Source organism: Rhipicephalus microplus, chromosome 6, assembly GCF_043290135.1.
Source record: "Rhipicephalus microplus isolate Deutch F79 chromosome 6, USDA_Rmic, whole genome shotgun sequence".
Lineage (NCBI taxonomy): Eukaryota > Metazoa > Arthropoda > Arachnida > Ixodida > Ixodidae > Rhipicephalus > Rhipicephalus microplus.
The window spans coordinates 108799820-108819547 of record NC_134705.1 but is presented as its reverse complement, the minus strand read 5'-3'; the positions used below and the strand labels follow the sequence as shown (position 1 = coordinate 108819547).

Sequence of the window (19728 nt, the reverse complement as noted above, 5' to 3'; positions counted from 1 at the left end):
CTTTTTATCGAACGAAGAAATCACGTGATTAACAGAGTTTGAACAAAATAAATACCAAGCCATCATGACCACAAAAAATCATAAACTCAAAAGAGACCATGTGCGCAAACCCACGTTCCCTGATATAGTTCCTTATCACTACAACACCACCACCCAGGAAATCACTAATGGTACAAACGAGCACCCATCTAGGAACACACCCTGTGACACTGTGGTTGTAAACTTATCGGACACGAGCTTGTCACCTGACGAAGAAAAACTGCTAAGGGACTAAGCTTCTGCCCGACCACAAAATTTTTCCATGAATTCCACTTGCTACGAGACCTCGACAACTTCGCTCGAAGCTTAAGGTTGCGCGAATATTTCTTGGACAGGCCTTCTAACCACGACACAATTCACCGTCGTAAATGAAATGATTGGACACCTAACAGTAATCGAGACAAGTGCTTGGACCTTTATATCACCGCAGTACAGAAATATATAGTACACGAATACTACAGACAGAAAGGAAACAGAGAAAACTTGACAAAATCTGAAAAATTAGGTATGAAAAATTCGGCATCTAGGGCAAACATAACAATAAAACCCGCTGACAAAGCAGGAGCAATTGTAGTCCTTAATACAACCAACTACTTACAAGAAGCATACCGCCAACTACACGACACAAGATTTTACGAAGGCCTCCCAGGTGATCCGACAGACGAATACAAATGTATCGTATCAACAGAACTAAAGAAACTGTTGGATGCAGAAAAGATAACCAACACTGACCACAAACTGATGCAAACAGCATACCCTCGTCCAGGTCGCTTCTACATCCTCCCAAAAATTAATAAACCCGGTAACACAGGTCGACTGATCATATCAGGCTTCGGTACAATAACTGAACCCATATCAGGGTACGTGGAAAAACTAATAAGGCACATTCCATGCACCCTCGCGTCGTACATAAAAGACACCACACATTTTCTTCGAGACATTGCAGGTATCTGTGTGCCGAAAAACTCGTACTTGGTTACTCTTGATGTCTCTTCATTATATACAAATATTCCTCACGATGACGGCATAGCTGCATTTCAAAACATGTACACAAACCATAGACAATCTAACACCCCAGATTTCTCTGCCATTGAAACTTTGACGAGGATGGTTCTCGAATAAAGTTCATTCAAGTTTAACCAAGAGTATTTTTGACAAATCAGCGGACCGCTACGGGCACCAAATTGGCACCTAATTATGCCAACATATTTATGGGAAAGCTATAATCCTAATTTCTTGCACAAAGTTTCTTGAAACCAATGTTATACAGAAGATACATAGACGACATCTTTCTTATTTGGACCCGCAGCGAGGACGAACTTCTCAGCTTTATCGACACTTACAATGCTGTACAACCGAACACACACTTCACACACACATACTCGCAAGTTACCGTGAATTTTATTGATGTTACCATAACGATAGAAGAGAAGCTCTCTACAACCCTATATCGCAAACCAACGGATCGACAACAATACCTCCATTACCGAAGCGATCACCCACGCCACTGTAAAAACAGTATTCCATACAGCCTGGCTCACAGGTTTAAGCGAATCTGCTCTAGAGACGCTGACATTGACATGAGCTCACAGAGGCTAAAACTTATGCTCGAGAAACAAAAATACCCCCCACATGTAATTAATAACCCTGTTTAAAAAGCGAGAAAACTAAAGCGTGAAGACTTACTTATGAAGCGACCACCACGAGAAGACCCACAACGAACAAACCTCTGCTTTACTTGCAGCACAAGCTTCCCCAATGTAAACAAAATCCTTAAACGACATTACAACATTCTGGAACAAAGTGAACGTCTGAAACGCGCATTCCCATCCGCTCCAGGCGTCGTTTACCGATGACCACGTAACCTCAAAGACACCCTTGTCAACTCTCAAATTAATACATCACCCCACAATAATGCATGCCGCCCTTGCTTAAAGCCATAATGTCTTGTATGTAAAGCAATGCGAGAAACAGACAAAGCAACCAGCACGCAATCCAAGTTTTTGATTAACATACGAGGAAACCTAACATGCGATTCCTCTAATGTGGTATACCTACTCGAATTCAACGTGTGTGGTATGCAGTACATCGGACAAACAGAAACACCATTAAGGATTCGCTTCAATAATCACAGAGCCCATGCGAAATCAGCCCCAAGTCTACATCTATCAAAACATCTCAATCTTCCCGACCATGCATTCGACAAACTATCAGTAACGCTCTTAGAGACGGGATTTCAATCAAATCGAGAACGTGAACAACGAGAGCCATACCTTATCCACCGATTTAACACCCTCGATAGAGGAATAAATGACAATCCTGGTGCACTTGCAGCAAATAAAGCATTAGAAAACAATAACGGCAACAATGAAAATAGTAACAGTTCATGGCACTGCAGCTGCGAAGGGCACTGGACAACCCAAAACAATTCCAAGTGCAACTACTCTTCCTAAGTGCAGCTGTCGTCTGTTTTCTGTTTTATTTTACTACTCAATCATTTGTGCCATGCATGACATACCCAACAGCAACCCGGTGCACAGCCGGGAGGCCCCCACTACACGCGTATTCCAGAAGCGGGCAAGGAATTCGCATTGCACCCGCTTGCACAGCCTACCACAATATGGGGCACCCCTCTTTTTACGACAAGATGTTGACAGAGCGCGGAGTAGTTAAAGGCTTAGAACTTCCTAAAAAGCCCACTTACCAGCCTCTGCCACAATACGCGGCACCCCTCCTTCTACGACGAATTGTTTACGGGACTCCGAGTAGTGAAAGGCTTAGGACTTCCTGAAAAGCTCTTTTTTTCCACACACCGAACCGCCAGTGCCAGGAGGGGCCGTCTGATCGGGAGGAATGCGTTAGTGAACGGAAACATACAAAGACCGCTGACATCAGAAAGGTGAAGGGTAGATGGGGGAGAGAGATGAAGGGGGAAGTGGAGGGAAGAGTGGAGGGGGAAGTGGAAGGAAGAGTGAAAAAGGGGCACCCTAGGGGCGTCTACCGTATAATATTTTTCTCTTCTTCTCTTTTTTCTTTTTTTTTCTTTCCTATTTTTCTTTCTTTTTTCCGTTTTTCTTTTCTGTCTTTTTTTCCTCTTTCCTTGCCCTCTGATTTGAGATTGTATAAAGCTGAGCACTAACAAACTGTATCTTTAATCCTGATGAAGGCCAGACTCTAGGCCGAAACGTCGAAATAAACCACGTTGTGACCGCTCATGGAGGATCTACTGGACTATATGCAACGCTACGGCTACTCAACCACCATGCCTTCCCATATATATATATATATATATATATATATATATATATATATATATATATATATATATATATATATATATATATTTGGAACGGTATGAAATAAGTGTTATACATTCTTTTATACCACATGCTCTCTGAACGAATTGGTCTCCTCAACTTGGGCTCCATATTTTTAAAGTTCTCTTGCAAATGTGCCAACAACGCAAACCTAAGTAAGGCGCTGCACTCAAGAAAGGCTCAATTGTTTTCAAGACTCTGCGTTGACTAAATATTGCCCCAAAGAAAACGTTTCGTTTGTTGGTCTTGCTTGTTAGAACAGCGACAGACCACATTTCTGCATATTATCAACGCGCTACAGAAGTATTGCCAACTTTATGTTTGTATAAACCACTAGCTTTCCCCATGCTAGGGCTTCGTTGATTTTTGTCATCAGAAAGTTTTAATACACAATTTGAAAACCCTCCTTTTTGTATAAATCTGTCGGAATCACAAAGAGCCTGTGCCTTTGCCTGCTTCAAGAAGCCACCAGATCCTGGGTTTGAATGAAGTCACATGCTCAATCTAGGGCCTTGGCGGCTGTTGAAGGAGCTTCTATCAACTGTTTTAATGCCCATGCTTTCAAATGCCGCATTCTTTGTTGTATCTTGCCGCTGACTTTGAAGTTTCTTATTTTATGAGTAGCAATTTATGAGGGGACACAAACTCATGGCGTCATGATTATTGGTTATTGGCTGAACTTGCGGCCTCTTTGCAACACGTGCGCTACATTGTAAACATTCCAACATTCCTCGTGAGAACCATATTATTTTCTGTGATTCAAACGTCATTATTGATACAAAATATTGCAAATATTGAAGCAATATTTTGCGTTCGTAATGAGCAGCCTGCTAGAAATGCGAACCCGCAATGAAAATGATTTGCCGAGCTGGAGTGCCTTTTTCTCTTCCTTTCCGTCTTCCCTTATTCCTTACTCTCCACCTTTTCTACCCTCACATTAACACCTCGTCGATTGATTGATTGATGGTTTGTTCGGCTTTACGTCCCAAAACCACGATTTAATTATGAGAGACGCCATAGTGGAGGGCTCCGGACATATCGACTACCTGGGGTTCTTTAACATGCATCCAGATTGGAGCACATGGGCAAAAACATTTTCGCCTCCATCGGAAATGCAGTTGCCGCAGGCAATTCGATCCCGCGACCTGCGGGTCAGCAGCCGAGCGCCTTAGACACTGGACCACCGTGGCTGGGCTGCATTTTTTGCTGGCACTCTGGTTCCCTTCTCAAACCCTCGTATCGCCATACCTACCCTTCGCTTTTCCTGATCCTCGTTAAACTACACTATGGAAGACTGTGGAAAGATGTACATTTAACCTCCTTTTGTTCGGCCCTCTTACTGCGGACGCTAAGGTCTAATTCCGGCATGGCGGCCACAGTTACGACAGAGGGAAAATTCTCAAGGCCCGTGTATTAGATGTAGTTGCACGTTAATAAAACCATAGGTGGTCAAAATTATCAGAGCACTCCTCTACGTTATCTAACATCATCAAATTAGGATTTTGAGGAAGGAGTGAAACGCCAAATATCATCGTTATCACCCAGCTCTCTTCTTCACCCTCCAAGCTCTTCTCACACTCCACTTTATTTCGTACCTTTTCCTATAGCAAGAGGTATGACTTGTCCTGTCCCGTCATGCTTCTGACAATGCTCTGCAAGGGCACTGCGCTGCACTTCCATCTTTCTGACGGCCACAAGATTGACACTGACGGCACTTCTGTCACAGAAACGAAAAATAATCTAGAAAGGAGGCTTTTGCTGGAGTCGTGGTTTATACAGCTCTCTGGTGAACGTGAACCGGTCTCTGAAAACAATTCCTTCGATCTACGTGCACAGCCTCCAAAACATGAATGAAAGAGAAATACGGAGCCTAGGACAAGGCTCATCGACGCTACCCTAAGCATTACAGGAAGCCCTCAAGAAGGGGCAAAGCCGGTCTTGTGACCTCGGGTTTTGTTCTAGATTGGAGATGGAGATAATTGTATTTCCCTATCTTCCAACGAAGCAGACCAAAAAGTTCACATTGTTGTGATGATGTGCATGACTTCGAATGTTTTTACCTCTTGCATGTTTTGCCTCCGTAGGACGTGACAGCAGATGACAGATGACTTCAGAGGACAGGACAAATGGCAGGTCGGGCAGGCGCGTAACATGGGACACACATAAACACGACTGCAATGACCGCACACACCACGGAGACTCAAGAAGGCCAAATAACTATTATGTCGCCAACCATGCACCTCATTGGTACTTCGAAGAAGTCCAAAGTTTGGAGAACTTTTGGGGTGGAGCCTGCCTTGTTTAGAGTGTCTCATATCGCATGTTGACACAGTCAGTCGCGCAATCTTAGTTATTACAAGCCTAAAAAGAATAACAACGCTCGGAATCCACGCACGATACATTACGGAGGCTTCACATATTACAAAATACCGATGTAAACGGTTATTATATGAGATAATTATCTTTAAAGTTTGAAACCGCTCCCGAATGATCCCACTGATACCCGCGACGTGCCATTGGGAGAACCGGCGCCTCAACCAGCTCAGGATTCTTTCAGACAAAGGTCGTACACTTGCGGCCCGCGGCCTTCATGCGCTCTGCGGCGTTCACATGACTTTCACCCCCAAATATTTTCATTGCTGACTCTGTTGGTATATTATTTAGGCACTCATATATAAAGCATTATTTTACTGCTGTACCCCGTGTAATTACAATGTGCTAAAACATAATCGTGAAACAAAAACTGAATTTCAGAATCTGTCCATCGAGTTTCGGTCTTTTTGGAGATCGGTGTCGACATGTTGTTGGAATCCTAGGAACACATCTCCTTTGAAAATGATCCGTATATGAGTTTCGGAAAAGCCTTTCTTTCGAATGACAACGTTTGTAAACAATTCGTACAGACGAACAATCTCTTCTTCCCCCTTTATTCTCTCGTGTACTGCCCTGAAACGATCCGTGCGGATCTAAACTGCATGGCTGCGGCCCACTGTCAAAAGTGACCTTCAGATACAGGGTCAGCTACACACTTTTACATCAGTGCATCTGCAAAAATCACCGTATATATATATAGAGTTATACCAATACGTACCGTGGAATGACATTAGCGCGGGATTCGAAGCTACACTAGTGCCTGCACAAGAATGACAGGGCAGCTATTGACATGAGACGCGAACCCGCCGCAACAACCACCAACATCAATATTAGTGTGGCCGTAAACACTTTCTGCTTTTTTGCAGTGCATGTGCTCGAGTTATACTTCGTGCTTGTGTGTCTAGAATTTTTTTTCTTTTTAGTTTCTCAATTTCGGCTCAAATACGCCTTTTTGTGTCAATAGAGCACACTTAGTTTGTATTATTATACCTGCGGCGCTCCCCATTCTCTCTGATAACATGCACTTTCTCGAACGTCAATTGCGACGAAATTAGCATTTGCATAGAGCACTTACCTCCCCTGGACCAGCTTTCAACATCAGCAGGGTTGGATGAAGGAGCTGTGGAAAAAAATGGCAGCATGACTATTACCACAGAAGAATTCTTACATACACATGGTTTCCACAAATTGTTTTCGTATCGAGAGATATTTTTACAGAATCAGTCATAATGTTGAAGTGATGGCTATTGTACAAAGTTCACATTGCATCGGTAGAGCTTAATGGCTTCACTGGATTCATCGGCCAATAAAACCAGTGGGGACAATAACTGGTGTCTCTCCTTGTAACGTAGTAGCTGTGGGGAAAATTCGTATGAATATAAATGTTAGAAAAATATTGCGCAGTTTCAATCAACGTGTAGCTTTATTAAGCCCGACGAAGTGATTCGTTTACTGTCTTGTGACGCGGGCAATTGTAGGTGAACGTGCTGTTGAAATGGACATTTTGTATTTTGTGCGGTGCCCATGGCGGTAAAGGCAATGTTTATTTGTTATGCAGTGCTGGCTTCCCCCTGCTTCTCTCACTCTCTCCTCTTCATTATTTTTTACCTTCGTTTGTTCACTGTTTGTAAACTAACTAGGCTATGCACTATCACCCCCCTCCTCAGTTTCCTTGCCATCACCCACACATCACTCCTTTACTTCCTAATTGCATATCGATTGCGGTCCTACACTATGCAAGGTCAAGGATAATTTTCTTCTCCTACCATCTTCACCACCCCCATTTTCATTTGACACATATCGCTATTTTATCATGCTCATAACTATGCTGTAGTATGCACATTTTTAAAGACTCTCCTTGGCTTCTTTTTCTTCTCCTTACTCTAAACTTTTCTTGCTTACGCCTTTCCCTACTGAAAAAAACGTCCACCTTTTTAATGGTGGATTCCACCATCCACCATTTTGGTGGATTAGGGCGGTGGAAAAGGTGGCACATGGTGTATGGTGGCGTATGGTGGAGCGTATGGTCAATGGCGTGCTCCAGCCAGCAATGCTGGAGCACGAAGCAGCGTCAGAACCACCGTGACGAGCGGCCGCTAAAGAAATAATAAAAATAGTTGTATATAAATGAATGTAGCAAGCACGCGTAAAGAATGTGCGCCAGCGTGAAATTGAGCCTGGCACCTCCGAATTTCGAACATGTTACACAAACCACTGCTTTTTTTTGTTGCCTGTGTACATACTAGATTCGCAAACAAATATACATCAAACAAAGCAGAAACATGAAACAAGGAAAGAAAGTAAAAAGCGTCATACGTAACAAACTTTTTGAAATTCCTTCATCTGTTGAAGCCTTTCAACTTGATGAAGCCATTGGGGCACCTCTTGTTGAAACTTTTGTGATTCCACGAACGAACAGACAGATTGAAAGAAGTATTGCCTACCCGGGCGTGCTTTAACATCAGCATGGCGCACCGCCATTCTAGATTGCCATATACCATGCAGGCCCAGTAACATAACTAGGTCGAAAGGTATTCTTTCTTCATTTGATACTGGTAGAAATCTGATGCCATAGGCATCGAGAGGCAGATCCTTTTTCAAAGTCCTTTGGAGAACATCCCAGAAAAAGACGGCATCCCAGCAGTCCAGGAAACCATGTTCGATTGTTTCTGGCTTTTTGCAGAGAAGGCAATCAACGCCCCAAGGAACGAATAAGCCTTTTTCTTGCATCCATGTTTTCACGGGCAAGGTCCTAGTGTGCAATTTAAAGAAAAAGGATTTCGCTCCAGGTGATACCTCCACTTTTTACACGGCTCACGACATTTCGGCCTGGGCCTACATGGTTTATTGTTCTATATAGGGGAACAGGAAGAGCTGTTTCTACTAAATTTTTTGTATAACATTTTACGCGAAACCGTAGTGAGGTATTCCAATGAAAAACGCGATTTTAGAAAGAGACATGAATCAACAACTTCATTTAGGAAACCTCTAATGCTTGCTTTCATGTGACCAGATGCTACGACACTAACCACTGCGCCAAGCCAACAGATGGCGATACGGGTGTTAAAAAAGTAGTCAACTCACGAAGTGACTGTTTAACTTCAGTTCTATTTGTCGTTTACTTGGGAGGGTAGGAATCTGCACCTGCTACTAAGATTTGCACATTTGATAAACACGAACAACTGCTATTTGTAACAATTGCTACTGCGATAATGGCAACGACAATACGTTTTTGTAACAATTTACAACCGCAAGGAAAAAAACAACTCAGTGGACTGAGGAGCAGGTCGAGTTTATCGGTGGTTACTGCCAAGTGTATTGTCACTTTCTCGCTTCTTCCACAGGGCGATATCAGTTCAGGCTTTATGACGCTTCTATGTTCATTCAATAGATAGGCCCACACAATTGATTTTGATGTTTTTCGCGCAACGCACACCGCAGTCGTGCCAGCGCAGCGCTGTAGCTCTGTCGCTAGGAACAGCTTCATAACGGCTTGTCCGAAATTAATGCAGTGCGCCAGAATTATTGTGCTATCATATTGGTTCAGTAGGCATACAAATGGACGTGTGTATATTCTCGCATAAGAGCCAGCAAAACACCGGCGAGTGCGGCCGGCGGCTGTCGGTGAGGCGAGGTGGATGTGCTGCAAGTGCGGCGCATCAATGTTTGTCGCTTCTCGCGCGGACACCGTACACAATAAAAAAGGCTTCTTGTAGGGTAAATGATGCCGCAGCTGTGCTGTATTGCCATTTTTACTCGTCGAAATTGTGTATTTTGAAACCCAGAAGCGCCGATATCACTTGTTCGGGCTCGGTCGGTATGACTAATCTTTGGTCGAAATTGTGGCGGTAGAACAAAAGGGTGAAAGTCAAATTTGCTGGGGCTCATATCGACGCATGTCGAAAGTGAAAGTTTATGCATATTCGCACGCACTTTGTTAACTTAAAGGTACGGCTCAAACATCTCCATCATTAGAGTGTGCAAGAATTACCAGAGTTGCGTTTCTAGCGTGGCGACATCAAGTGACTGCTGTGTTCTGATCTAACATTGAAAAGAGCAATCGCGAACTAGGGCCCATTTATTTGTCGACAACTGCTCGCCGATGTAAAACATTTATTGTCATGTTCATAGTGACAACTCTAGTTTCTAAAAATCATAAAGAAACACATCGCGGATGTCAAACTGATGTAAGTACGTGCGCGAAATGTAAACATATTCCCGGCCACATATTCTATGCTCCACAAAAATTGAAGCGTTGTTGACACCACAGGAATAAATAGAACGTACTAGAAAGCATAATGAGCAGCGTTGGTTTCTTTTGACCGTAAATATATGTCTATGCGCATTTAAGAATGAAACACTAGAAAAAGTGATTTCACATACTGCCATATGCTTTTCATCATGCCATCGTCATCCATCAAGCTTCCATCATGCCACCGTAATCCACCTTGCTCATCAAGCTTTCCACCAAACACGTTTCGCCTCGCCACCAAGAGCCGGCATTTTCCACCGTCACCACCACTGGCTCGCCACTACCACCACCATCTGCCACCATTTTTTCCACCCTCGCCGCCATCAGCCATTGAGCCCACCACAGTTTCCACCATATCTACTAATATTTCCACCATATCCACTATTCTTTCCACCATATCCACCAATGATTTAAGCATCCACCAACCCAGGATTTGCCATAGGGAATTGCTACTATTCAGTGTACGTAAATAAGCTATGCATGATTTTCTGTGCGCGACGCCAAGCCAGTACACTAGATGACGGCAGATGGCACCATAAGAACGTCTTCAATGCTTTTTACTTATTACTGTTTCAAACCCATCCTCTTCTAGCGAAGGTGGTGAGTGCTGAACTCTTCTTTTGCCAGAGTGAGTCACGTCAGTTGTTTTGTTCGTGTGAGATTAAACCTCACGAATAAACCCTCGCGTGCCAACGCTAAAGAACCTCGGGTGGACAGAACTTCTGGAGCCTTCCACTAACCCTCCGTCATAGTCACATAGTGGTTTTCGGACTGTAAACACCAATATTTGTCAATAATATATAATATCTATGAGCGCGATCAACAGATTGCGCTTCATTTTGTGTGTCTTCGAGTGCAGAAGCGGCGATAACCACGCGAATCATACATGCAGATATTTTTATATGCCCAACGTCTAGTGCTAACATTGTGCACATGTTTTAAGAATTGAGTGGCGACAAGGTGATATCAGGCGCCGGAAACTCAGCGCAAATTTTGGTTTCACAGAACATGCACGCTCATTGCGGGTGTCGTGCATCCTACTACGTGGTGTAATGAAGTGAGATTTATGTGAATGTTAGCATTTGATGACTTTCACAACTTTTTACAAAAAAATGTGATATCCCTGTAAAAAATTTCTCTTTTGTTCATACAACTTCTCTTATTCCTTATTTTGTTTGTTAAAGCAACAAGTTTGCCTTCGTAAAACTCTCTTTGGTTCATGATAAGAGAGCTCACATAAAAAAGGAGGAAGTTGGATCACATAATAATGGCAAAACGGAAACCATAATTCAGCGCGAGATATTGATCGTGACCCACACCGGTAAACATTGTATATAACTGTGCACCGTTTGTAGCCTAATTACATGCGTAAGTTAGCAATGTTTCGAAATGATTTCCGAAAACACCAAACAATCCAAACTCTTCACCAAATCCCCAGCAATCAGTTTTTTTTACGAAGCAGTGACTTGTTTTTCTTTATTCATTATATAGTTTGACGCACATGCTGATCACATCTGAGTATTGTGAAATTCGCTATTACTGAGCTTTGACAAAAGAGGTCATGTTTGCCTATGTGGCGCTTATGCTTTCGCATTTCTTTCGTTTTGCTTTTTGTCTATGTTGTTGTTTTGTGTGGTTTTCTTGTTTTTTTTTCAAGGCATTCACATGCAACTGGATAGAGGCAACAATTGTTACTACGTTAAGGGTATTACCTTTGTCTGTTCTCATGTGGTGCACCCGGTATGCACTGATTACAAATAATTCATCTGCAGTACGCTCTTTTAACACCTCTGTCATGTTATATTGAATAGAAGGAAACACTTGCCCCAGTATACAGCCGCGAGAAGTAATGAGGGCGTCCAAGCTGAAAATGAATTGAACGACAATTAGAAATTGAAGGATGAGAGAGACTCACGTTCTTCCCTGTAAATTTCTTACAAGTGTTTAAGTAAGTACTACTATTGCGCACTTAGGACTAATATAAAAATGCGACATAACAAGGTGGATGATCAGTGTGCTTTTATGCCTACGTGTAAAACACGGGAAATGAAATTAACATCATTGCACAAATTTTATCTGCCTGGTTTGAGTAACATCGCATATCTTTACAAAAACTTTCATAAGCACTCGGTTCATTTCTTGAACTATTTCTTTTTAATGCTTCAAATAACTTCGGAAGTTCATATGATTGTTAGGCTAAAGGCGTCAGAATTGAAGCTGTCATGGTTGTTTCAAAGGCTCCCAATAAGCAAGTTATCTTATGCATCCCTCTGTAATAAAATAATGAGCGGGTGATAGGAAAGCAACAATCTTTTGGCAAAACAGACCCACAAGTTTCATCACTGCCGCAACGATGTGGTACGTAAGGCTCCTGTTAATGGTGTCACCTTGCATGTGAGGCAAACTGACGACTACGTCGTCCAGAAACTAATAGCGTATAGAAGGTCGCCACCCTAGGGGTGTCAGACTAACTCATCTTCATATTGCCTAAAGTGTAAATTAGAAATTTGAATTTTCCAGCATTGTTGTCTAATGACATCATTGCTCATCAATCATTGCCTACCCATCAACCTCATTGTCCGCGACCGAAAACTGGAGAGAGTTGCAGATGAAATACATAATAAAATTTTCCTAGCCCTAGTGACAAAACAAACCAGACCTTTCACTTATCAAGCAGGTGTCCACCCAATCAGCCAGGTATCTGTTTGGAAATACACTGAAAAGAACTTCTGTTTGAAAATTCACTGAAACAACTCTAATGGTTTACATAGTGCGACCTTTGATATCGCAGTAATATTGCGTGGAATAACCATACATTCACTTCGTAGTTAAAAGCTGGCCACTGATAACAAAAGGCACAGACGTTACTCTACACATTTCCTTAAGCCCGTGCAGTGGGTGCCTGAAAAGGTCGACAACATTTCACGAGCATAAATGCTCATGGTTTGAATGATGCTTCCCATTACGAAGATAACCGCTGTAAGCAAAAACTTTACCGAGACAAGCCGCTTTTAAATTTATTGATTACATTGTAGTAATCCTCCATTCAGATTTCTTCAAAAACATTATGAAATAAAGGTGCGCACTGAGTGTTTGAAGTACGCACTTCGAAGGGAATATCGCTATTGCGTTGTCGCCTTCTTTTACCATTCTGCCTACATACCTCTTGAAAAAAAAAATGCTGAACATCAGAGCACGTTGTTACAAAACTGCTCGCCATCGACATCCTGCATTTCATTGCCTTGGAATATACAATAGTCCACTTTCATTCATGGTATATGAAGTGCCGAGGAGAGTCTAAAGTGGCTACCGTATTGGCATGCATGCATGGTAGATTCTACCAAGGGGAACTACTCGATGCATGCTGCTTGGCTGCTAAATCCACTGTCAGTGGTTATTAAACGGGCTCTGCAAAACTTTTTGAGCATGGTCCGGACACGCTGCCGATCGGTAGTAAAGGCTTCTGACAACACGCGAGTCGAATATTGTTGCACAACACGTGGCCTGAAATTTACAATAAATTATCATAATCAGCTGAAAATTGCTTTTTTTCACTTTAAAAGTCGCGTTATATACCCAAAAATCACACGTCCATAACCCATCTATCAGCCATTTTCTGATTTGAACATAGCGCGCACGATCGTTGCAGGGATCGCCATGGGAGGCCGCTAATTTTCCATGCTTGCACGCGGGATCACACTGAGAAAGCCAGCATGCGAAGGAAAAAAAAAAGAAAAAAAGTGCTCAAGGTCGCGAAGTGCGTGTGACCTTCCTCTGTGTCCCAGCCATCCCTCCCTACTTAGCTTCCAGTGCTTTCGTCTGGACAAGAGAAGGGAGAATGCAATTGCCGCATGCGACAAACTTCTGTACCCCACTTGCACTGGACGGATTCTTAACATTTTTGCGGCGTTCAATTTGTTAGGCAATCAGCTCTTCCAGTAATTTCTTTCAATGGTTACTTGAAAAAGTGTTTCAGGCCCCTTTAAAAGGCGGTAGGTTTCGACTTGGTACAACATCATAAAGGGTGTTTGATGATGAAGTAATAGTGTTTTTTTGGCGCAAAGGCCAAAGCTGGCCAAAGAGCGCTATGTAAACTTTTGTTGGTATGCCGATGAATCATGAGTAACAATGTGTTAATAATATCGTGGCTGTAAAAAGGCCTAAAAGAGATATATACAACTAACGAAAGTTTGATTCGTTTACTGATTCGGGTGGGCAATGAGCTACATTTCGAAGTGGTAGGAAGTTAAAAAGAATTAAAGGAGTTGACAAAAGATTAAAGAATTGCAAAGGTGTTTCGTGAAAGTGACAGTATTGGCTCAACAGGTTCCTTGCTTGACCTCAAGGGCTTGGAGACATGCGCCAGTTACCCCTACCGCAGCAGCAGCCTCTCTTGAGAGGCTGAGCTACGGAACTGTTGGGGCGATAACACGCAATGTTTCAGCTTCATTTACAACCTAAAACCGAGCCTATGCTGAATAAGAGGTCTGAACCAAGGAATCGCACTGGGTGTAGTGGTATATTCTGTTTATACGCCCGGGGAAGTACTTTGTTCCTAATGTGTCAAGTCTCCGGCATTCAAATAATGTGTGAAGGACTGTTAGTGTCTCGCCACACTCACCAGAGATAGGAGGATCATTGCTAAGGTGAAGGTGAGTGTGTCTATCGTATTTATGGCCTATTCTTAGTCAGCAGAGCGTGACCTCAGTGCGTCGCACTTTATAACAAGGAGGCTATTTTGCTATCTGTGGTTTGATTAGGCGAAGTTTGTTCGAAGCCCTAGTATCCCACAATCGTTGCCAGCAGTCCCTCACATTTCTACGCAGAAATGTTTCAAGATCTAAGGAAGGAAGGCCTATAGAAAGGTTTCTAGATTCCGTTCCTACTGCAGTAGCCATTCTGTCAGCAAGCACATTGCCTTCAGTACACCTATGGCCAGGAACCCATTATAATATAACATGTTGTTCTGGTAGATACGCTTTGCACAGAGCTGAAAAATGTTCGACAGGAATCGGATTTTTGTCTGTTTTTAGCGATTTCAAAGCTCTGGCAACGCTAAGCGAGTCTGTATAGCTAAGCGCCTTTTGGAGCTTCATACTATTAATATACCTAACAGCAGAAAGAAGTGCATATCCCTCAGCTGTAAAAATACTCGTCTGTGGGTGCAACCTCTCGCATTCTGAGAGCGATGGACCCACAGCAGCTTAGGACCCGCCAGCGTTGGATTTTGATGCGTCTGTGAAAACTTCAGAGCATGAATACTTAGACTTTCGTACATTTGTATATGTATTTCTGGGGCGTGATTACTTACCTCCACAAAAGACGTGTCATACTATAATACCTGCCACTGCCATGGCGGCAAACACCTCGCAGGGGGCAGTAAAACATGCTGAAGGGGGACATTCAGTTCTTCACTTAGGTTCCTCACTCGTAATGAGAACAGCTGTCGCACTGCAGGTCGGTGTGGATACAGCGTGGCTGAGCTCACAACATTTAGAGTGGTGTAAGTAGGTTGCTGTAGATCGGATAGTATTTTAAGAAAGTACATAAAGCCTAAATAAGACCCTTTGTAAGTGAAGCGACCATTCGTCACTTTCCACATAAAGGCTTCCTACTGGACTCGTCCTGAATGTTCCGATAGCCAGCTGAATACCGAGATAGTGTACTGGATCGAGCATTTTCAAAGCACTTGGAGCGGCAGAATGGTAAGTCACAGAGCCATAGTCTAAGCGTGTGCTATGAGGCTTTTGTAAAGTTTTATAAGGCATTCTCTATCACTGCTCCATGCCATGTGTGACAGTATTTTAAGAATATTCATGGGTTTAAGCCATTTGTTTTTCAGGTATTTAACGTGGGATATAAAAGTCAGCTTTCAGTCTAAGATCACACCTAAAAATTTTGTTCTTCGTTCAAGGGAATGTAGTGCCCTTGTATATGAACATCAGGGGTACGATATAGGCCTCCCTTTGTTGGGAAAAGAACGCAGGAGCTTTTCTGAGGGTTTCATTTGAACACATTCTCACTGCCCCAACTTGACAGCTTACTGAGACCAAACTGTATCTGCCGCTCACATACTGCAATATTGCAGGATCTAAAGCCTATCGAAGCGTCATCAACTTAGACTGAAAAAAAACATGTTTCTTGGAATTAATGACCGTAGAGAGGTTATTTTTGCTATGAAAAGGGTACAGCTTAGTACTCTGCCCTGCGAAACACCAGTCTCTTGAATAAATGGCTTAGACAGAGCGTTGCCTATTCTGACGCGGACGGTGCGATCACTTAGGTACCTTTCTATTACGCTTAACATGTTGCCTCGAATACATAATTCTGAGAGGTCTCGCAAGACTCGGAATCGCCAAGTAATGTCAGATACCTTCTTCAAATCATGAAACACTGAGAGAAAATTGCTTGTGGATGAATGCATCCCGAATGTAGGCCTCAATACGCACGAGATGGTCGGCTGTGGAGCGGCCCTGTCTAAAACCGCACTGATGCGTATCAAGAAGTCCATTAGTTTCGAGAAGCACAAAAGACGGCTGTATATCATCTTTTCGATTAGCTAAAATAGACAGCTTGTCAAGGCTATGGGCCGCTAATTTGCTGCACAAGATGGTTCTTTGCCCTGTTTCAGGACGGGCAATACGATAGCTTCTTTCCATGCTAAAGGAGCACACCCCGCGGACGAGATCGTGTTGTAGAGACTGAAAAGCACCACTTGCACATAAGGATGTAGATTTTTTACCATTGTGTATATGATTTTATTGGCTTCCGGAGAAGAGTTGTGACAATAGTTCAAGGAAGCCATAAACTCAGTCATGCCAAAGGGACGACTGTACTGTTCATTTCTATTAGATTTACGGTTAAGTGATTTCTTTTCTGCTATTTCCTTGTATTTACGGAAACTTGCTGAGTAGTTTGAAGAGCTAGACACGTGCTCGAAATATTCAGCAAGTGCATATGCCTGGTCTTGAAGGCTGTATCTCTGGTTGTCAACGGCAGGGAGGGCGTTGAACTGCTTATCTGATAGTAATCTTAACCTATTCCAAACTTTCACTTCTTGTGTGTATGAGTTGATACTCGAGAGATAGTTCACCAAGCTATCTCTTTTAGCACTACGACGAGTGCCCCTGTCTTCCGAATGTACTTGTTTGAAGTATTCAAGATTTTCTGCCGTCGCATTCTGCCGTAGGAAACGCCATACCCTATTTTTTTCGTGCACTTCTGCAGGGTTCATTCCACCGTAGAACACGCTTTCTTCTTTTGGCCCCGTTTGTCAAGAGAATACACTCAAGCGCAGCATCAACTATAAAAGCAGTAAAATGTGCAATAGCATCGTTTAGGTTAAATTCATTAAAAGCATTCCTAGATATACAACTTATACGAGAGAACTTTTCTCTATCTGCGCATGCTAACTTCAACTGAGGGTTATGTGGTAGAAAACGGTTCTCTGTGGTCTTGAGACAGATAGAAAAGTTGGCCGTAGGGGTTTTGAACCACCTTCCAATATAGGCAGGGTAAAAGAGTGGCAGAGCAGATTGTTAGGTCTATCGTAGAATGAGTGTTGTGTGTGGTGCTGTAATAGGTTGGTTGTTTTTTGTTGAAAATGCATGTCCCAGAGTTCAAGAGATACCGCATCATCAAGCGGCCTCGTGTATCACACCGAGAGTCTCCCTAGAGTCAGTTGTTTGCTTTTAAATCCCCAGGTAAAATAAATGGCTCTTGGAGCTGGTTAACTAGGTCTTCAAAATTAGCCCTGCTAAGCACTTGATCTGCGCGGATATATAGAGAGCAGATAGTTATTGTTCTATTAGGCAAGATGACACGAATGGCCACTGCCTCCAAAGAAGTTTGAAGTTGTAACTGCTTGCTTGCAAAGGACCTTACTACAATGATAGCTACTCTACTGACAAGGCAAGGCGGTCAGTACGGTCTTTACGAAAAATGACATATTGATTTAAGAATTTTGTGTATTTTGGCTGTAGACGTGTTTCCTGTATACAAAATACTTTAGGATTAAATGTGCCAATTCATTCTCGCACGTCATCTAGGTTATGTAAAGGCATCTAAAATTCTACTGTAGGATCTCTGCAGCCAGGAGTGAAAACGACTGCGTATATCAGGATTTGTTTCATGGCAGACCTTCTTTTGGAGGAGCTGTTACACGTTGTTTGTTTGTAGCAGCACGCTCAAGAGAGCGATGCCGCTCCTTCGACATCACTGGTGTTGAGGTGACTGTTGATGTATCCATCGCCTCACTGGAGACGCTGGATGAATTCATACTGTGCGAAGGCTGTTGTTTCAGCCTCGACTCGCGAGAAGAGGCCTTGGAGGGCACCGAGCAGCTAGGCTGTTGATTTTTAGTTGAGGGCAGAGCAGCAGCAGGTGCTGAATTCACCTAGGGGGCAGGTGGCTTAGCCGCTACATCCCTGCTTGAGGTTTGAGCGGAAGCCACTGGCCGTTGTGACACTGCCTCCTCGCGTGTCCCATCGGCATATGTAGTGTGCTGTACTATTGAAAAGCACTTTCGTGCTTATTTGAACGATATATTTTCTGTGAACTTGACAGTTATAATGCCTTTCTTCTTTTTCTATGCATGGCATGATCGGGAGTAAGAAGGGTGTTCACCATCGCAGTTCGCATCGTGGGGTGTGTTACAATCATCAGAGGAGAGTGCATGCTCACCGCATTTTGCACACGTTGGCCGTTCTCTGCAACTCAAAGATTCGTGACCATACCTCCGGCACCAGGAACATCGTCTGGGATTAGGTATGTACTCTCTGACATGAACTTTCGTATACCCTGTTTCAATACGTTCTGGGAGCCTATTCGAGCCGAATGTAAGAATAAGGCGCTTGGTTGGTATTTATTTGCTATCCTTGCGTATCATCATTCCTTTACCATCAATCACATCTTGCTCTTTCCACCCGTCCAATTATTCTGCATCAGTCAGTGTAATCAGGTCATTGTCTGTCACTACACCACGAACTGTGTTCTATGATTTGTGTGCTGTCACAGTTAAGGGGACATCTCCAAATTTCTAAAGCCTGGCAAGTTTCTCATGTAGGGATATACAAATATCTCAAGAAGAAGATATCCACTTGAAATTTTACTTATCTTATATTCTGGTCCTAGTTTTTCTCGGGAGCATTTGGCACCAAGAAAAGCTCAGACACCTCTCGCTGGCTTGTTGGTTTGCTCGCTGTGGATTACATGAGACTGGGTGAAATTGTCTTTGTATGATTCAAAAGAGCTCAATGTCATTTGGTGCGCACTCTTTTGAGAGAGTGATCGGAAAGCGGGGGGAAAGGAGTAGCCATGAAATGTTTTATGATTGAGCTTATGGTAGCCACCCAACATACAGCCCATCAGGGGAACGTTACAATGCTTGGGTAACACATGTAGACGCCAGCCATATACCTGCTATAAACCGATATAATATATCCAAGGCTGAATATAAAACACAAGGTTAACCCAGGCCGCCTACAAAAACTAGGAAGCAACTGAAAGAATTAGAAGACAGGAGAGTAAGGAAAGAAGATAGGTAAGGAAAAGGTAGGAGAGGGGATAGGAAAAAATGACCGCCGATTTCCCCTGGATGTGTCAGCCCAGCGGTGCGGTCTACGTGAAGCCGGGACCAAAGGCGTTTGTTGCCTCTGCCGGGGGGCCTAAAGGTCCAAGCACTCAGCGTCAGCTCAAACCCCAGGATCCCCTTCTCTCCAGACAGGGCTCAGCCACGCACAGCAAGGC

At 43.2% G+C, this 19728-nt stretch overlaps 2 protein-coding genes across 11 annotated transcripts in view; one reads left to right on the top strand and one right to left on the bottom strand.

Moving 5' to 3' along the window:
- The window catches only part of LOC142764862 (uncharacterized), a 77963-nt gene that overhangs the window by 7625 nt on the left and 50610 nt on the right, over positions 1 to 19728 (top strand). Inside the window, exon 3 of the mRNA XM_075865399.1 lies at positions 18595 to 18747. The gene's annotated coding sequence lies outside the window, so the exon portion shown is untranslated. The remainder of the gene's footprint in view (positions 1 to 18594; positions 18748 to 19728) is intronic.
- The window catches only part of LOC142764860 (uncharacterized), a 95777-nt gene that overhangs the window by 33142 nt on the left and 42907 nt on the right, over positions 1 to 19728 (bottom strand). For all 10 annotated transcript variants that reach the window (XM_075865396.1, XM_075865397.1, XM_075865389.1 and 7 more), the window contains 2 exons: positions 11807 to 11845; positions 6805 to 6849 (listed from right to left, as the gene is read on the bottom strand). In XM_075865396.1, the coding sequence (XP_075721511.1) occupies positions 6805 to 6849; positions 11807 to 11845 (84 nt within the window). The remainder of the gene's footprint in view (positions 1 to 6804; positions 6850 to 11806; positions 11846 to 19728) is intronic.